The sequence below is a fragment of the Tauraco erythrolophus genome, chromosome 2, assembly GCF_009769465.1.
Source record: "Tauraco erythrolophus isolate bTauEry1 chromosome 2, bTauEry1.pri, whole genome shotgun sequence".
NCBI classification, from domain to species: Eukaryota; Metazoa; Chordata; class Aves; order Musophagiformes; family Musophagidae; genus Tauraco; species Tauraco erythrolophus.
Genome location: NC_141466.1, coordinates 45,231,496 through 45,250,794, shown reverse-complemented (window position 1 = coordinate 45,250,794; position 19,299 = coordinate 45,231,496). Strand labels below are relative to the sequence as shown.

At 36.8% G+C, this 19,299-nt stretch overlaps 1 protein-coding gene across 1 annotated transcript in view; it reads left to right on the top strand.

Annotated features, from left to right (window-relative positions):
* Positions 1 to 15,961, top strand: part of SACK1B (scaffolding CK1 anchoring protein B) — a 44,681-nt gene extending 28,720 nt beyond the window's left edge. The window contains exons 2-4 of the mRNA XM_009988364.2: positions 3,380 to 3,544; positions 11,329 to 11,453; positions 13,603 to 15,961. Coding sequence (XP_009986666.2) covers positions 3,380 to 3,544; positions 11,329 to 11,453; positions 13,603 to 15,961 — 2,649 coding nt within the window. The remainder of the gene's footprint in view (positions 1 to 3,379; positions 3,545 to 11,328; positions 11,454 to 13,602) is intronic.
* Positions 15,962 to 19,299: the final 3,338 nt, after the last annotated feature.

Below are 19,299 nucleotides of genomic sequence, written 5' to 3'. Positions count from 1 at the left end.
CCTACTGTATGACACTGGAGTGTTCTGTCTTAGGGGATTTTTATTGGCACAGTATAGAATCATAGAATCATAGAATCATAGAATCATAGAATCATAGAATCATAGAATGGTTAGGGTTGGAAGGGACCTGAAAGATCATCTAGTTCCAACTCCTCTGCCATGGGCAGGGACACCCTCCACTACACCAGGTTGCTCAAAGTCTAATCCAACTTAGCGTTGTTATGCTCAAAAGAAAGAATTTGTGGAATAGGCAATTTTTTTCTGACCTATTTTCTGCAATTTGAATTCTATCAGTTTCTTCTTCCTTCTGGTTTTCACTGTTACGTGGCTTCTTCTCATAAGTATCAATGTGGAAATTAGCTCTGCAATTGTAAAAACAATTGTAAAAACACAGTAGTGAAATAATTTCTTCTGAAATGATGCAGCAAGTAACTAATCCTGCAGCTGTTATTACAGCTTTAATTAAAGGTAGATACACATTCTAGAATACCTCTTTTGAAGTAACTGCCTAGTCTTGGTCTCCTTAATTAGTTAAAACCTGGGACTCTGAATACTGTATTGACTTTTTCTTTGCCCAAATAAATACTCCCTTCTATTGCAAAGTAGGGAAATGTATGGAGAAATGTACCTGCCTCCCTAAAAAAAAAATAAAAAAATAAAGGAAGTTGAATACATTTAAAACCCAGAATATTCTATGATATTTATGGAATCCTCTTTCTTCATCAAAATCTGTAGTTTACAATCAAACGACAGGTCTGATTTATAGAAATGACCTTATCACTGCAAATGACTTTTTACTTATGGATGTATATCATACTCATTGTTCAAATTTGGCACTGTTCTTCCTCCAGCAATTGAGCCTAATTATGTTTGTGTTGGCTAGATTAATTGAGTAAGAGTGAATGGGCAGGCTGTGAGGGCATACACCAAGAGTCATCTCTGGTTTCCAGGGAATGAAAAAATAGATGTCCGGTTGGTTGTCAGATCACGACTGTGTCTTTGCCTATGTGTCCTTTAATCCGGTGAGGACTTTTCAACTAGCAGAAGCTTTGGGTTTCAAAATGTAATCCTTATTCCAAGTCTGGAAGTGAAACCTACTTTTTCTTGCAAGACTACTTTGATGCTTTGCAGAATTAACTCCAAAATTAATAATGGTTATAGAATGGTTTATAAAATTCTTAAATGGTTTAAGAACAATTCTACTAGTGAAGACAAAGAGGGTTTCTCTGTCCATTCCCAAGTTATTATATATCTGCGTGGTAGTGCACATGCAGCCTTCTCATGCCACCAACTTACTGACCTGCTTGCTTTATTGTATTTATTTCTCTCCTCCCCTCTTCATAAAGATAGATATGGCCATTCTAGTCAGTGTTGGGTTTTAGTTTTTGTTGCTTGTTCCTGATTTTTCTTTTCTATATTACTCCAGTATATCAGCCTTTGCAACCACAGATGCTGCAAACAAGTTAGCATCTTAGGTATCTGCCATAGGAAAATGTTAGCATGATTTTTGAAGGCTGTACTGTTGATCTTGAATATTTCATGTATTCATGTCAGTGTACACTAATGAATCCATTCAGGATTTCTCTCTTACATTTAAATAGATCCTTGAATGTACTGAGCACCTATTTCTAAAATATCTGAAGAAAATAAAAGGTTAAGAAGAAATTAGGGAGTTCAGAGGAAGGAGGACACAGGTAATGAAACAGAACTATTTGAGAAATGACTTTCTTCTTTGGTCTTTTTGCCTGACACACTTGATCTATCTTGGCAGATTTCTGCTCAGACATAAGTGAAACAAGACAGATGAATAAATAGGGTTGCCATGTTCAGTTAACATTGTGTATCTCAGAAACAAGACCAAGCAGAAGATACAGTCTGAAAGTGATGCGGTCCTTAGAGTCAAGATAAACTTCTGTGGTTTTCAGTCTTTCCTTACAAATTTAGATAAAGAAATATAACTTGTACTGTTAAAAATCACATTTAGGTTTCATTTTCAAGAAGTCAATAAAATGAATGAGGTAGTGCATGGGCATATTACCTAAGATTTTTGAAAGAATTGAATTATTTCATGCTATTCAATTCCTCTCTGACTTGTGAAGAGTCTTTTTATTGCCAGGTGACATGTTACAGTAAGGCCAAGTCCTTTCATTCTTGACTACTTCTGGAGCTGTCTTTTTACCTTTCCTAATGACATTGTTATTTCACTTTTATTTTTTGCAAGTTAGCTCTCATTGATATTTCTAGTGTTTTAAGAACATGTTTGGCATAAGCAAGTCTTTTAGTTCTAAGCAGGTAGGGTTCAAAAAGGTAATTCAGATGACTGACTGGAGACATAACTTTTACCTGTTTGTATGCAACAGCATTTACCAAATTTCGTGAGAGGTAAATGTTTCAGTTCTGGAATAAGATGGGTGATTGTAACTTCATAATTACACCATTAAGGTTGAGGTACAGATAGTTTAAAGATTAGTGAAAATGGTAAAGCATGCTCACTATGAAGCCTGCTCTGAGACCTGTGAAAGGCTTCATTTGATTTGGGTTTGCACCTGAGACATCTCATTGAAGTTTTTGTGAAGACTCTAATGAATAGCAATATTGTCTTTAAAACTTACACAGATACTTGTTCTCCCTCTGTTGTTTCCTCTAACGCTTCAATACTAGTTCTTCCCAAGTTGCTAATGATATGTCAATTGTATATATTCTCAAAAATACCATTAGCAGGACATTGCTTTTCCCAATCAGAAATACTTACTTGATCTCCATAGGTTGAAGGGCATCAGTAGCTGGTGTTCAGCACTCTAATCTTCTTGAACCAAACTCTCACCGACTAAGAAAGTTTCATCCCAGTAAGAATGCTGAATCAGCATGGATCGTGAAGTCCTCAACTCCTCCAGCTCTTCAGTGTCTACTTATTGACTCCTTCAAGCTCTTGAGCCATTAGCTTTGGAGAGCATGATGAAAGATAAACAAGCCTCTTTTACAAAATAGTTATCTGAAACTTTTTTTTATTTACACAGCAGTTACATTATGATGATCTAATTTATTCCTCTGTATTCATATTGCAGTTTCCCCTTCTCTCTGTTTCACTGGATTTCCTTTTCCTCATATAACCAATTACTACACACACCCATAACACAACTTTTTGCCAGGCTTTGGTACTTGTGACAAATGTCACACAAGCAATCACCTGACTTCTCAAAAAGATGATCCAGCGGTCTTAAAAAGCCTTCCAGGTTAAGTAGTACCACATGGAAAATATTAGAAATTTTTGATGTGTTAAAAATACTAGTGTGCTAGATGCCCAGTGCAAGCTTCAGTGAAGAGTTTTATATATGTGTTTATACGATACAATAATTTATTTCTTTTCTGTTTTGTTCAGGTCATTGCCATTGTTATGGATATGTTTACAGATGTGGATATTTTTAGAGAAATTGTGGAGGCGTCTGCTAGGGGGATTGCAGTGTATCTCCTGCTTGATGAGTCGAACTTCAGTCACTTTCTGAAAATGACGGAGAAGCAAGGCTGTCAAGTTCAGAGGCTCAGGGTAAGGCTTCCTGTGTTCCTATGCATGAACATTCACTACTCATTCCTCAACACACTGAAAAGGGACTATTATTCAAAAAGTGATTATCAAATATTGCTTTTTCAAATTAACAATGGGGTATAAATAGGTAGGATTTCAGCAAAACCTTCTCTACAAATGTTTTTCTCTTTAGAAAGATCTTTATCTTTTTCATATGTCAAAACACGAATATTTGATAGAATGACATAATTTTTCATGTATTATTTATAAATTATTTCTCCATTATTATGTATTTAGGAATACTGCATGTTTGAAAAACTAGGCTTCTTTTTGCTTTCTCTGAAAGTAGCCTGCAAATAGTTATAAAGCTTACGTAAATTAATAAATTGCATACTTCATTTTATCATCTTTTTCTTTAAAGTTATTATGTATTAAAATACTTTAAAAGGGACAAGATTCTGTTTTATTAATGTTTCCCTGAAAATCCATCTTACCAAGTCTGTCTGCGTCATATCTTACAGAGTATTACTTTTATACATGAAATATGTAATTTATCCTCTAAGAAAGATAACACAAAGACCAATGTTTACATTTTTCACAAGATGTCCTGTACCTCCCTAGTATTTAACAGGGATTAGAATACAAGCCGTGAGCTGCACTGACCTGAAGTAAATGCGTCATAAATACTTCTAGATTTACTGCACTGAAGAAGTTCCAAGGACGTTGCCTGAGTTTCTTTGCAAAACTCTGAGCACTTCCTTGGCTGAACTTCTGTATAGTTCCATTTGCAATTCCTTGTTTCTGTAACTAGTTGGGCTGTGTTCATGCAAAGCAGAAATATTATGAAAGCTCTTCTTAGCAGCATTTGTTTTAATAACCCAGTCCAAAAATCAGATAGAAATGTGGTGTATTTGGGAGAATAAAGAGGGCTTTTTGGTAGAATTTTGGAGCAAAGCTCTATTTTATGCCGATTTTTGCTCTGAAGTGTTGACTTAGGACCTTAAAAGTATTCCCATACCACTTTCCATGCGAGTTTCTTGTGTATGAGTGTGTGGGATTGCCCTCTGGTGGCCTAGTATACAGAGCTATGGGAACTTTTGGAAAGAAAACCTCAAAAACGTGGTTCTGTAAACGCTGGTCATGGTTGCCTTCATGAAGTCAGGATTTGGCAATATTTCCATACTCTGGAACTTGAGATACCACCATTTGCTGATTACTTGGGTTAACTATGCCATAGAGGTTGCCATAAATGGTGTATGTCTTTTTATGGCATGAGTTTTATCCTCCCAAAATAAAAGAAATTAGGAGCATGCATTTCAAGTGATATCTCAGAAAATACCATAGTATGTATTTCCCATTACTTCTGTGCAATATGTATCTACAGCTGTTTCAAAAGCTTGGCTTCTTTTGGGTAGATTCGAGGATGTCTTTTTAGTATGGTTTTATAGACCTACAGGCATTTATACTGTGGTTGAAAGAATTGATGTACATACATTTGAGTGGATTTTGTATGGATTAATGTGGATTAGAGAGGTTTAGACTTGACCTCTTCAATGATATTATGTTTTATGTTTCTGTTTCATGATGATGGGAGGAATAAAATACATCTTTACTCTGCAAGGTTTACTTAGAATACTTCAAGGTTTATCAGAAAATGAAAAATATATGCCAAAGAGCTAAGCAGTAATCCTGTTGTGTGCTGGGTTTCCAGTTTGGCTTGTAATAAAGCTCTTCAAATTAATGGTCTTCTCATCCAAGTGCTACTCCCAGTGACTGTTGCTCTGAGAATAGAAGCTTACTACTCCCACAGTAATTCTTCCTCTCTTTCTTGAGGAAGAAGAGAAACTGCAAGAGACTAAGAAAGAACAGTCAGTACTTTGAAGAAGTTTTCTCCCTTTCCCTTCTTCCCATTGCCTCAAGATTCACAAAAAAAAAAAAATAAAAAAAATTCTTCAACTTTGTGTGCTCATGGCTTGTGGTCTTCTCCTTCTGTTAAGTGAAAGCAAGAAGAGGACAGAGATGTATGGATCTATTTCTTTTCCTCAAGATCTAGCACCAGCAGCATTGGTCTTCTTATTCTCTGGCATGATGTGGTTCAGTCTTGCAGGAGTATGAGACATTCTTCATGATGAGGAGTTTCTGTAAAGCTTTTCTGACTCAACACCTTCTCTGCCTCTTTTTCTCTTCCTTTGAATCAGTAAAAAATGAGATGCAGTGATGAGTGAAACTGTATTATTTAATTCAGATTTACAACTCAGTAGACTTGTGTAGGGAAAGAAAAGGATTTTATTCATAAATCTACATTAAATGTATGTGCAGACAGTTTTCCAGATTTGTAGTCTGACTGTATATCAGGGCATGTTTCCCTCTTTATTGAAAGATACAGCTGAAAAAATTAATAGACTATGTTCTGTGATTGTTTTGTGAATTCTGTATAGAGAATATGGTATCAGGGGTTTACTAGCAGCTTTTTCATCTTTTTCTACAGCATTTCTTCTTGTGGTTGGTTTTTACTTGCTGTTCACCTTAACATCACCAGTGGAACTCAACTCAAATAAACAATTCCTTTCCAATACTTTCCCATTTCTCTTTCCTTAATGTCGTTTATCTGTTTCCTGAGTGCCCTGCATTTTTCTTCAGTAATTAATGTGTTGGGTTTTTTTTTTGTTCAGTCAGCAATTCCTTTGCATAGAAAGATAAAGAGACATTACAGATTCAGACTTTTTTCAGGTGATTTTTCAAAAACTAATAGCTAAACTTTTTGAGAGATGTTTTTTTTCTTCTACTGACATGCTGCAGCAAACTATGAAATAGATTTGCACTGCAGAATGCAGAGACAACAATTCCCAGTACCACCAAAATGCTTAATGTAGTAACTTAATTTTGGATTAGAAATACCGAACCAGCGTAGACAATGTTGTTTAATGCCCAGGAAGTCAATCAAGCTCCTCAGCTGACATCAGATCTTCACATTTTATTTGATGGGGCATGTGGCAGAGGCTCTATGCTCTGCAGAAACCTATCTTTACTTCTCTGGCAATAATGAAGAATCATCTTGCTACAGGAGGATATTGAAAGCACTTTGACTGTTTATCCGCTGATACTCCTCTCAGTATTTTTAATGAATTGCAGGAATGAGAAAATAGAACCACTAATGAATTGATTTTACTTTCCTTTTGTGAAGCTTACTCACAAATATGCATACTTAGATGCATAGTAGGAGCTACTCTTGAGACCTGATTGCAGTTCATTATTTCTCACCAGTCTTATCAAAATCATCAAAAGTTTTCCAATACTTCCAAGTATAAGTCAAATTTGATTATTAAATAGGCATGTACAGCATGGTGTCATACCTGTGAGCAAACTTCTGTGCTAAGGGACTCCAGACTCCGGTAAAGTCAGTGAAATTTTGACATCGGTGGTCATTGGATCAGATTCAAAGTCAGAAGAGAAGCGAACTTGCAAACTACTTCTCATTTGTACAGCAACTATTATCTCTTAGTAAGAAGAGAGGCCCAGGATAACAAACAACATTAGTAATGATGAACAATATGAGAAACGTGAATTTTTTTTTCTTTAAAGCTGCTAGGCTAAGTATTAGGTAGGCATCCATTTTCTTCTTTGTGCATATTCTTGACAGTGAGTACAGGATGAGCAATTGAACACTGATAAAGACAGTCTTTACAAATAAAAATTGCTGAAGTGCAATGTTTGAGACCAGTATACTCACTGTACTTATCACATTGGCATGTTTTTACTGATGAAAATAAATTTGTAATGTTGAATTAGACGTCAGCATTTTAAATCATGCTGATGTGTCTCTCTCTAGGAAGACAGTCGTGCAGTCATACATGAAAAGGGAAATCAGAGCTTGTTTCCTGTTCATCGAGTGTCATTTGTCTGGATAGCCCTGACAGCCGTCCTTGAACTGCAGCCACTGCATGTTTTAAATGTCGCTGAGTGTCCTACAGCCTGGTCTTGAAGGAGGGAGAAGATCCTGTGTCTATCTTCAGAAACCCCCTAAGACGTCAAGTCCTTGATTAAATTATTCTTCCATATGCATCCACTAGCAGTCACTGATAAAACCAGGTTGCAGGACCAGACAGCCTTTCTGTTGGACTCGCTATGGCCCATCTTAACATACTTTTGTGTGTCCCGTTGTGCTAGCTGGGTTCCTTCATGGTGTGTGGGTTCGTTGGTTTCCAGTTTGCCTGGGATTTTCCTCTCAGGACTCATAAATGAATTGTTGCTTTACCCACACTGGTGTGTGACACTTCTGCACTGACAGTGGCACGCGACTGTTAGCGTGGGGGTCCTGCAGCTTGAGGGCGAAACCCAGTAAGTAGGAAGGTGACTCTCAGCATTTCCTACCAAACAAGGCTTACAATACTGCTTCTAATCCTAAGTAGGACACATTGTTATTACATATCCTCAAACACTGTCTGTATTTTGGGCAATTATTCAAAGTATGCGTCCCTGGCACCTAGTTAGAGGGTTTGAAGTAGGTGAAGAAGGCCAGATGCACTGTGGAGGAAGAGGAAGTGTTATGTGAGAAAGGTGAGCGTGACCTCCAGCACATGCCTTTCTAATGCATGTTGCTGTCTGTTAGTGGATGACCTACCCAGACGAGGGAAGAGTTGGCAGGATTAAGGAAGCGGGATAGAAAAGCTGCAGGAGGAATAATACTGAAGAGAAAGAAAAGAAAAAGGTGAACAGAGGAAGAAGCTACTACAATTTTTTTTTAAAAGCAGCAACTTAATGTAAATTGTAGCTCTGCCTACTTGAAGTTACATTTTGACTTACGAGTACCTAAGGCAAAGCTTTTTGTATATGCTATGATAATTTGCAAGCCATTAGCTTTGCTTGTGCCTCCAGCATTCCAGATTCCCAAGTGATATTCTGCCCAATACCCATCAGGTCTTATCTCAGTAACATTTGGTATGTTCGACTGACATGTCTTTAGGCCAGCATTACTTGTTATGGTTGTTTGAAAATGTATAAGCTGCCTCTTAAGTTATCTTTTTCAAATTATAATGACATAAATATAATTTAATATAGTTAAATATAAATCTGACATACAAATGTAATTACATGGTATATAGAATTGGGTAGAACAATCATTGAAGTAAATGCAAATTTCATGACTAATTCACAAAATTTTATTTTATACTAAATAAGGGTTTACTACTGGGATAATCTTTAGAATGGGTAAATTCCAGTATTTTATTTTTTTCTTTTTCTGGAATTACTTTTTCCGCATTATTTAACTTTCAAATAAAAGCTTTTTATTTAATTACTTTTACTTAAAGCTTGAGTAGCTGCTGGAGAAAGAATAATTTTCTTCAGTGGGATTGACTTGTTCCAAGTTCAACAAAAACCGCACTGGAAAAGCGGGAAAATTGACTTTCATCTATGGGAAACTTCTAGTCAAAGTGCAGAAAGCGTGAAAGACACAATGCTAGATTGTCAAAGGTGATTAGCAGGTAGAGATTGCAAAATTATATTAACCTCCCATTCGGTAATGCAAATTGGGTTGTTATTGTTATTAGGTTGGTTTTTTTAAGATGTTTCTGAAAAGAGACTTAAGCATCCACCTGTATTTTCACTTTTAAAAGTTTTACCTTTTAAAATTTTTCAGCACTTTTAGGTAGTACTTCTTTTACTTATCTAATTAAGAGATAAACTTTATGTTTTATGTTTCTAGCACATTTGCAAGACATTTAGGTCACAAACAGTACCAATTTTTAAATGCTGGTTTCGTACATTTTAATTGTGTTGCATTTTTGTTCAAACTTAACTTCACAAAAATGCTAATTAACAACTCATCTAATTAATAAATAAAATTTAGAGAACTTGGATAGCTTGAGTCAAACCCTAATTTGTCAACTGAGCAGCTTTTAAGTGTAACTCTTGCTTCTTTGATTTGATTTTTCTTTTGATAAAAGTTTTTAGATACCAACAGTGAAACATATACAGATTTAGAAAGCATGTGTTATTTGGAAATGTGTTTTCATTTCATGGAGGTGTTCTCCTAAGTTTTTGAATTTTCTGTTTGGAAACACAAAGTTCATTGGATTATAGTAGAGACTACCATTAAAACTCCTACAAGCTCTGTCTATTAGAACTTCATATGTTTTAGGTGAATGTGTAAGTGCTCCCATAGACAAAAAAGGTTTATGTAACTGCATTGCAAACTCAGTCGTATTTTACAAACTGGAGACTTAAATACTTTTGTAAGTTTAAACATCTCTAAAGCTTCCTGAGGAGGAACATGGAGAAGGAGGTGCTTTAAGAAGCATTTAACAATGCCCTTAGTGACATGCTTTAACTTTTAGTCAGTCATGAATTGATCAGGCAGTTGATCATTTTAAGTCCCTTCCAACTGAAATATTCTATTCTATTCTATTCTATTCTATTCTATTCTATTCTATTCTATTCTATTCTATTCCAATCCATTCCATTCCATTTCATCCCCTTAATTTTGCTGGTTTTACCCTGTGCACCATCTTACTCATTTTCCTTCATGAACAGCCCTAATCTGTCTGTACCTGGCCTTTGCAGAGCACATCTGCTCTGATTGTCAGCCTGTCCTTGTAGCAGTCCCATGAAGCAAGACATTCCTCTGTATTGCCAAGTCTTATATTCCACTATTTCTGTATATGCAGTCTATGTAATAGTCCTACAGATTTTGTTTTCTTACTGCCAGTGCTAAACTATGTATTTCACTCTCACTGGAATACTTGTAAATTACCACAAATTATCATTGGTAGAATAAATATTGCAAGGCTAGAAACTACAGTAAATATTGTGAACATTCACAGCTATATTCCAAGGTATTTTTATATCTTGTGAAACATTTTGTATCTCACAGCCATATGGTGTAGATGCTGTAGGTTTGCAGTGAATATAGATTGTTGTTTGCTATAGATAAGCACCTTTCTGAAACAATTTCTGATTAATACTTTTTGTTTCCTACATCCATGTTAAGAACATTTTGAAAATTATTATTAGTACAGTCCAGAAGGTGATGAAACACTTCTTTTGAATTATTTTATTTCTAATAGCTTAAAAAACCAAGTGACAGTAGAGAGGAAAAAGAAAAGACACTTGATCACATTTTTGAGATCCAACATGGAAAATTTCCCAAGTGTAATTTACTGAGTTCGCATGAGTAAAACATTAAGCTTCTTAATAGAATTCAAACTTAACTGCTGCGTAGAGTTCATGCTACCTATGCATGTTATAATAGCATCTCTAAATTTAGAAATGTGATTGATCCTGTGGTGGAAAGCTGATTGAGAAGTATTATCAGTGGTAAAAGCGCAAGGGATTCCGGTGCCAGGTAGTATCATCCAATGGATCATCTCAGAGTGGAGTATCTGTGTTTGTAAATATAGCAGCCTTGTTCAATTAAAAGAAAAGTGATCCTGACTCTTTAGGTGTTGTCTCTGATTCGCTGAGATTCTTGGAAATCTTCTAAATATTGTACATCAGGTTATTAAAAAAGTGGTTTTTTATAGTACAAAACCTCTTTCTCAGAACCTCCTTTCTGGGAGTAGTGGCTATCGAAAAACTGAATTTCATTTTTTCGTGGCCTAGGGAATCTCCTCAGTCTTGAAGACAAAGCAATAACTTGCCATTTTGGGTCCCTAGGGGACAAACTTGATCAGAGTTTACTTGCCTGCAGGTTTTATTAATATGCGATAATATAACTCTTCTCCTATTGTACCTCTGACTTTTAAACTCCCAGATGCTAAATATGGAATATAATATAGCAACTAAAGTATTTCATTTGTCTTTTTCAGAACATGAGAGTGCGGACAGTAAAAGGACAAGATTACTATTCTAAAACAGGAGCAAAATTCCATGGGAAAATGGAACAAAAATTTATTCTTGTTGACTGTAAAAAAGTCATGTATGGTTCTTACAGGTAAGATCAGTCACTGAGGTGTTTGTAGAAAACCTGTCGTCTCAGTACCTCTCCTAATGCAAATTTGTTTTTTTTCTCTTTCTGAAAATTCTTCCAGGGAACTCTATAGGCAAATTTGGTTATCTTTTCTGTAATTTAACAAGTTATCATAGGTACTTACTGCTAACTAGCCTGACACAGAGCCAAATTTTGAGATCCTCTCTTAGTTTTTCACAAATAAGAAATACGGTATATAGCTTCTGCTACAGTTGAAGACTTGCTAAAAAGAGAAAAAAATCTTCATTTGTCTTATATTATCTGAATTATGCTTGTTTAACATTCACTCCAGAAAAGGCTGCCAAAATTATTTCATAAGCTCTCTTGGATAATCCCTCCTCATACTAATCTTCTAAAGCTGACATTATAGACGTATTCTATGGCACTCTGTAGTGTATCATGGTCAAATTCAGAATTGCCCAAGTTAATATAGTCTCTCTTTATATTTGGTTAAGTTTTGTTGTTCTACTTTCCATTTTATTTCCAGTCTATGTGTGCGAAGCATAGGCTGGGAGAACATACAGCTTTACAGAGCTGGAAAAAAACTAAAGTTAAACCAGGGACAGTTTTCTCTCACACGTTATTAAATATTTTCCTTCTTTTCATGCTACACTTCTCTCCTTTGGCCTACTGAATTAGTTTCTGCCAGCGTAGTGCTTGGGTGCCAGATCCACAGCCACTGACTTTCATAGATTTCCACCACTGTAAGCTTTCAAAAATCTGGCTTTTTATTTCCTCTGAGACTCGGCCAGCCCCAAATTCAGACTGATGTATATAAATGCTAGTGAGGTAAGTGACAAGTTCATAAATGAATCAGGGTAAGGGAGTCCAGGGAGACTGTGCCTGCTTTGACATCTACGCACAGTGTTACAGTCTGTGAGAATGAGATAGTTTTTCTCATTTCATTTTGAAAAATAACACTGCTTTAAGACCTAGCACTACGGGGCCTAGAGTCATCAATTTCTTTAGAAATTAAGCTTGCTTTGTGAAAGAACCTAACAATTTTTAACAGAAAAGACGAGTCTTTCTGAATTCTTTATCTCTGAACTCAATTTAAAGTTTAGGTTTTCTTCAAATATTACAAAATATATTAATTGTGAAAATTAACAGAAAAAACTTACGTATCATGATTTGATTTAGTCTCAGCACACTATTATTTCCTGAAAAATACAAAACTAACAAAATAAATGAAATGAAATAAGCAAGCTATTTTTACGTGAATACAACGAACCTATTTTCTGACATCCAGAAGACAAATGCAAATAAAATAAGTTCATTGATTTAATTTAATTTTTTCACTTTTTTTTCATGAAAATGAGATTGCAAAACAGATTTTTTTCTTTGTTGTAATATGCAAATTGCATGCTTTTGACAACATGATATTAGGCTTGTTGAAACATCCTTAATGTACATGTTAAGGTATTTTAGCTCATTTTGTAGATGCAAAGTAGCTATAGCTACTTAGCTTTGAGCATGTGTTCGGCCTTTCTAAGTACAATAGAAAAGAGGAAAATTTCCTCCATCAGAATATCATCATTGCAATTAAAAGAAATATTCATATTCAATCTGGTGTGCACAGTAGAAAATGTAAAGTTTTTAACAATTCTGAGGTGCATCTTTTTAAAATGTGTTTAGAGTGAGGTACGTTCAAAACTGTTGAAGCACTTCTGCATATTATTTCAAATGTATTTTTTTCACAATATAACCACATATTAACATTCTCTGACTCAGGAGTAAACACAGTGGGTCTAGTCAGTCCTGGCTTAGTCTTTGTAGAGGTAATTTTGCGCCATTAGGTGTTTGTACTCCGTTGTTCTACATTTGTGAATACTCTTTTGCAATATCCAATTTTTATAAGGGCAATGAAGTAGTCATAGACTCATTCCTGCTCCCACAAAAAACAGTGGAAGGTCTCCAGCTGCATTCGATTGGTATTAGATTAGACCTTCCAAATCCAAATTATATGAATCATGCCTAGTATTTATTTATTTATTTATTTAGAAAGTATTTGTACGAAACTCAGGTTTGTGTGAAAGCTCTCTTATCAAGAAGGACCAGTGTAAAACTTGAGTTTAAAAGAACTGTTTCTAATAGTCATTTGTTCTTCTTTCAGCTTTATGTGGTCATTTGAAAAAACCAACCTCAGTATGGTTCAAGTTATCACAGGACAGCTGGTTGAATCCTTTGATGAAGAGTTCAGGACACTGTATGCCCGTTCTTGTGTTCCAAGTTCATTTGCCCCAGAATTAGTGCGGGTAAACAGTCATAGGACGCTCTGGGATAATGATACTTACCAACACTCGGTGTCTTCCTTGGCCTCAGTTTCTAGCCAAAGAAACCTTTTTGGTAGGCAAGATAAGGTTCACAAGATAGATCCTCTTTGTTGGAAAGCTCGTGGAAGATATGCAGTAAATGAAATAGATAAATATGGCTTGAGAAATCAAGCCTATAATAAACAACCATTTCATCCAGGTTTTAATATGCAAAATCCAATCCAACAGTATCAACCTAGTGAAAAAAATGACCACTGGAAGAGACATAGTTATGCTGGGGAGAAACCAGAAAGGACACCTTACCTACTGCTCAACAGAGCGATTAATAGAGCCAACAATCCATCAAATACTTGGAAAATGCCATCTGATAGCCTTAGTATTGTTTCTTCATTACGGGGAGGATATACAAATAACTACAACACACCCCAGCAAAGTTTTGCCGATCAGTTTTCACGGCCAAAGGTAAATTTTGCAGAAAGAAATTCAATTGTACGGAGGTCTTTTAATGGGACAGATAACCATATCCGCAATCTGCAGCAAAGGATGCCGACCCTTGAACACACAACAAAATCATTCCTACGTAACTGGCGAATTAAGTCATATTTGAATGATCAATCAGATTATCCAGTAGAATCTAATGGGTCGGCCTTGGGTGACAGATATGATGGCTATGACTCAGCTGAAAATATTAAAGCTCATGCGCTGTATTCTCATTCTCGCTTACGATCATCATTGGTGTTTCAGCCAACTTTACCTGAACAGCAGGAAGTAAGCAGCTGTGCAAGTTCTTCAAATTCAACTATAATTGGGTCAGAGGGAAGTGCAACACCTAAAGGGACATCTAATCATGCTCCGAGTGTGGAAAATGGAACAGATAATATTTTAGAAGAGCTTAGCACAAATGTCCCACTTAAATCGGATGCACCAAAAACCCACAAAATTCATATTGCAGATGATACTAAACATAGCGTAAATTCAAACGCAGCAGGCGACTCATCTGTCTACTTGTACACAACACTGTGTGGAGACAAACACGCAGAAAACTTGAAGAACCTTCAAAATGACAATATGCTAAAACGGAGAAGTTTCCCCATGTTTAATTCAAAGTCCATATTAGACCCTGGTGCTAACAAACATGCATCCAGTTACGTTTACAGCACATTGACTAGGCATAGACTTAAGCAGCCAGTTAGTCCAAAACTTCCAGAAGACGTGCTGAAGAGCTCTAAAAGTTTGCACAGTGTGACCAACCACTTGCCACAGGAGGAAAAGAACCTCAAAGGAGAGCTAAAGACCCCAATTGCTAGCAAGGCAATCTCTATGGCTGCTCTCACTGAAGCTAGCAAAGAGGAGTCTAGTAAGGATTGCACATCAAAGAAGGAAAGTAAGAATTCCCCAAGTTTTCTGAAGAAAGGATCCCAAAAATTGCGGTCACTTCTTAATCTCACACCAGACAAGAAGGAAAATTTGTCAAAAAACAAAGGTCCAGCCTTTTACAGAATGTGTAGTAGTTCTGACACATTGGTTTCTGAAGAAGAGAATCAAAAACCAAAGATTTCTGAGAATAAGACAGATTCTTCCCCAAGGAGAAAGAGAAACTCATCATCAAATTCTCAAGGTAGCTTGAACAGAAGTAAAGAAGATGTTGCCGGGAGCCCAAAAAAGTCTCCAAAGTCTCCAAAGTCACCTAAACCTCAAAAACCTCCATCTGATGAAACTAATAAAAAGTGTCCTCTCTTGTGCCCCCTTGAAAGTAAGTTCATAGAAACTGCAGGAGATGCCTCTACCCCAAGATTTAACACGGAGCAGATTCAGTATCAAGATGTAAAGGAAGTCACCACAAATACTGCTCCTGAAAGTGCCCCTGTTGCTGCTCTTCAAAGAGCAAGTTCAATGACGCCACAGCTGGCAAGCTCAAAACACCAAGAGGAGCTAAGATCTCGTTTGAGTGAAAGGCGTGTTTATAGCCGCTTTGAGCCATTCTGTAAGATGGAAAATGCTAGCCAACCTGCAGGAAACGCACCCAACAGCAGTTCACATCTCTCAGATATCAAAAGCAAGACCTTAGGGAATAATTACGGCAGGAGTAATCACATGGTCACCTACAACTCAACGGCTTACCGTCCATTGCAGCCTAATGAAAATAAGCTGAGAGGATTTATGCAAAAGTTTGGGAACTTCCTACACAAAAGCAAGTAAAACTTTTGTTGATGATGTTGAAATACAGCAAGAGCAGCAAAGCTGGACATAATCTTAACCGGACAAGACTGATGGGCAATTTTTGTAGAGCTTACTTGGATTTCTTCTCGGGTATAGGACATTGGAATGCATGTACAGATTTTTACATAATTATCCTAGAATTGTTATACTTAAATCTTTTCAGAAATTCTGTGTCCAGAAGATGTCTCAAGGAAGTTGTTTATAGTGTTTATACTGTAAGATTAATTTTATACTTTTTCCTCGTGAAGAAAGTACATACTAGCGTATCGTAAGATTAAGTGTGGGGAAAAAAAGATGGAGGATGTTTTTAAACTTCAAATAATACTATTTCCAAAGATTTGCCCTTTAAATATAGGATAGCACTAGGAATAGTGGCTTGCATTTTTTCAGCATTCCTGTAAACTTTCAAATGATAAACACAGATCTTAATGCATTGCATGTTACTTATCGTTAAACTAATTTTTGAAAACCTCTTTTAGGCTTCATCTTGTTGATAATTTACCCCAGTGCATCTCTCGAACTCTTTGGGCATGGCACAGATGGATCTGTCTTACTTTATTGTATTTTCCATGTAATATGATATTTTTCTGAAGTATTTGGCGCACAGATCTTAAAGTGACCTTAATCTGAGCTTTCACAGACTTGTTTACATGATTAAACTAGTGTGAATGTAAGATGAACATTAAAAAAAACCTATTTATAAAAAAAGGTGCCTTGAACACAACTTAAAACTAGTTTAAATTTCAATGGGTTAATTACATTAGTATAACATGCCAGTACTCTGCAATGTATTCTAAAAATAGCTTTTTGTCACATTTTTCTATTTGTTTTTTCCAAAAAAAAAAAAATCTATGGATTTCTATTTCTCAGGTAAGTTTTCCAGTTTCACATGCAGCAGGCTGTTTTAAGTGTTGACAGATATTTTTGCAGCTCTGGCTTTAATAACTTTTTTTTTTAAACAAGATTGCAAATGCTTAGACTAGGCATATGAGGGAGATTGCAAGCTCAACCCTGCAGTGCTGCCTTGTGCCAGGAGGAATATTACAAGGCCAGGAGCAATTGGGCATCTAAAAATGAGATCTATAAAAGTCACCAAATCAAGCAATAAGGCACCTCTCCTAAGCCAAAGAAAGTATCAGTGAAGAGCGATGGTAGCAGGCGTTTAACCTTAAGGAAGGTCTTAGGCACTTAACTGCAGTCTAAGGGACGCGTTTTTGTCCATCCGAGCCTCTCAGTCATAAAAAAATCTCCTGATACGAAGTGCCTACACCAGGTTAGTGCTTATAAAAAACACAGGCAGGGAGCTGTGTTTGAGCAGCAGCGCTCTGCAACAATTTTGTTTCAAATTCAGAAATTCTGGAAAATTCATTGCTGAAAACTTCTAATCCTTATGCAGGGTCTTTGTGTTTCAGGAGCGTTTTTTAGGAGACCACTCTTAGATCTGAAAGGTCCTACAGCATTCTATGGAGGAGTCCACTAGGAAGGTCTTGGCTTTATTCTTCAGAAGTAACACCAAAAAGGCGTTTCACGCACCAGCCAGATCGAGTTAATTTGTCTCTTCTACCTCTGGCCCTGGGAAGAGATTTTATAAAGAAATCTCCTTCTCACCAAGAATCTGTTCTAGCTCCTGTGAACTCACCATAGTTATTGTCAGTGATTTCAGTGAAGCAGTGTCAGCTTTTTGTTCAAACTGTTTCTCAGGCAACTTTATTAGGCTGATGCATCATAGCAGTAGCTGTTTCACTGTGAGGATGGTATTTATTTGTGAGAGTGACAAAGTCTTGCATCTCAATTCTCTGCTGAAAGTTTAGGTCTCCCCTTTACCCGTGACCATGAAAGAGATTTTACAAATTCCTCAATAAACACTGGTCACTTTGTTTGCTCCTTACTGAAATGCCGCCATAGTCTTTATTTTTCCCAAATGAACATTTATACTGAAATATTCTGTCCTGACAGAGGTAGCGTTTTCAGATCCAAGGCAAGGAGTGTCTTAGTGCTCCAGGCACATTTTCAATATAGGCACAACATACTTCCACAGCTGCACAGCCAATAGCAATGCAATACTGTACTTGTTATAACTCATAATATTTTTTAGCAGGGCAGACAGTTATTCAGGATGGTGCCTGAATGAACAGTAGGGCAAAGAAACTTAACCAAGATGCAGACGGTACTAAAAACGGTGTGGGTATTTTTCAGGAGGATCTTTAGTTTTTCCTTGTACTCTTACAAGCCGTGGCATACATTTGTAGGCAGTACTATATTTAGGAAGGAAATGAGAGAGGGAGAACAAGGGTCTTGGGGCAAGTTTTGAAATCACAGTGTTTTTCATTTTGTAGTAAACTTTGGGGAATCTATTTTGATATAGTTTGGAAGTATTTTACTGTATTTTTCAAAGGAGATTGCTAATTAGAGAGTCCTGAGAAGGCAAATATTTTAATTTGCTGAGTCATCTATGTTCATAGATATATGCTACTGTTTTGTACCTACAGAGAAGATTAAGAGCCTTCAGTGAAGAGCCTGCTTATAGACTTAATACTGCAAAAAAACCCTCATTGCAGTAGAACTAGCCTTTTTTTCATTTTCAGATCTACCCTCAGAGATCCTGCTTAGGAATGGTGCTACATTAAGGCCTGATACGAGATTTAATTGAAGTGAAGGCAAAAGACTGCCACGGACCTCAGTGGAAGTAGAATCAGACACTTAATGTACTGACACCATGGGAACAGCAGGCTCATGCCCTGGCTGCAGCTAGGGCTTTGGAGGTGGGGGAGCACTCTGGGAAGCTCCACAAATGGTGCAGGGATCAACTGTTATTTTATTCCTTCCAGAATTGGGTGGTAAAGGTGGGAAAACTGCTTACTCAGTCCTGTCTGATCTAATCATAGAATCATGGAATAGTTTGGATTGGAAAGGACCTTAAGGATCATCTAGTTCCAACCCTGCCATAGGCAGAGACACCTTGCACTAGACCAGGTTGCTCAAAGCCTCATCCAACCTGGCCTTGAACACTTCTAGGGATGGGACATCCACAGCTTCTCTGGGCAACCTGTTCCAGTGCCTCACTACTCTCAGAGAGAAGAATTTCTTCCTTAGATCTAATGTAAATCTCCCCTCTTTCAGTTTAAAGCCATTACCCCTTGTGCTATTACTACACACCCTTGTAAAAAGTCCCTCTCCAGCTTTCCTGTAGGCCCCCTTTAACTACTGGAAAGCTGCTATAAGATCACCTCAGAGCCTTCTCTTCTCCAGGCTGAACAGCCCCAACTCTCTCAGCCTGTCTTCATAGCAGAGGTGCTCCAGCCCTCAGATCATCTTTG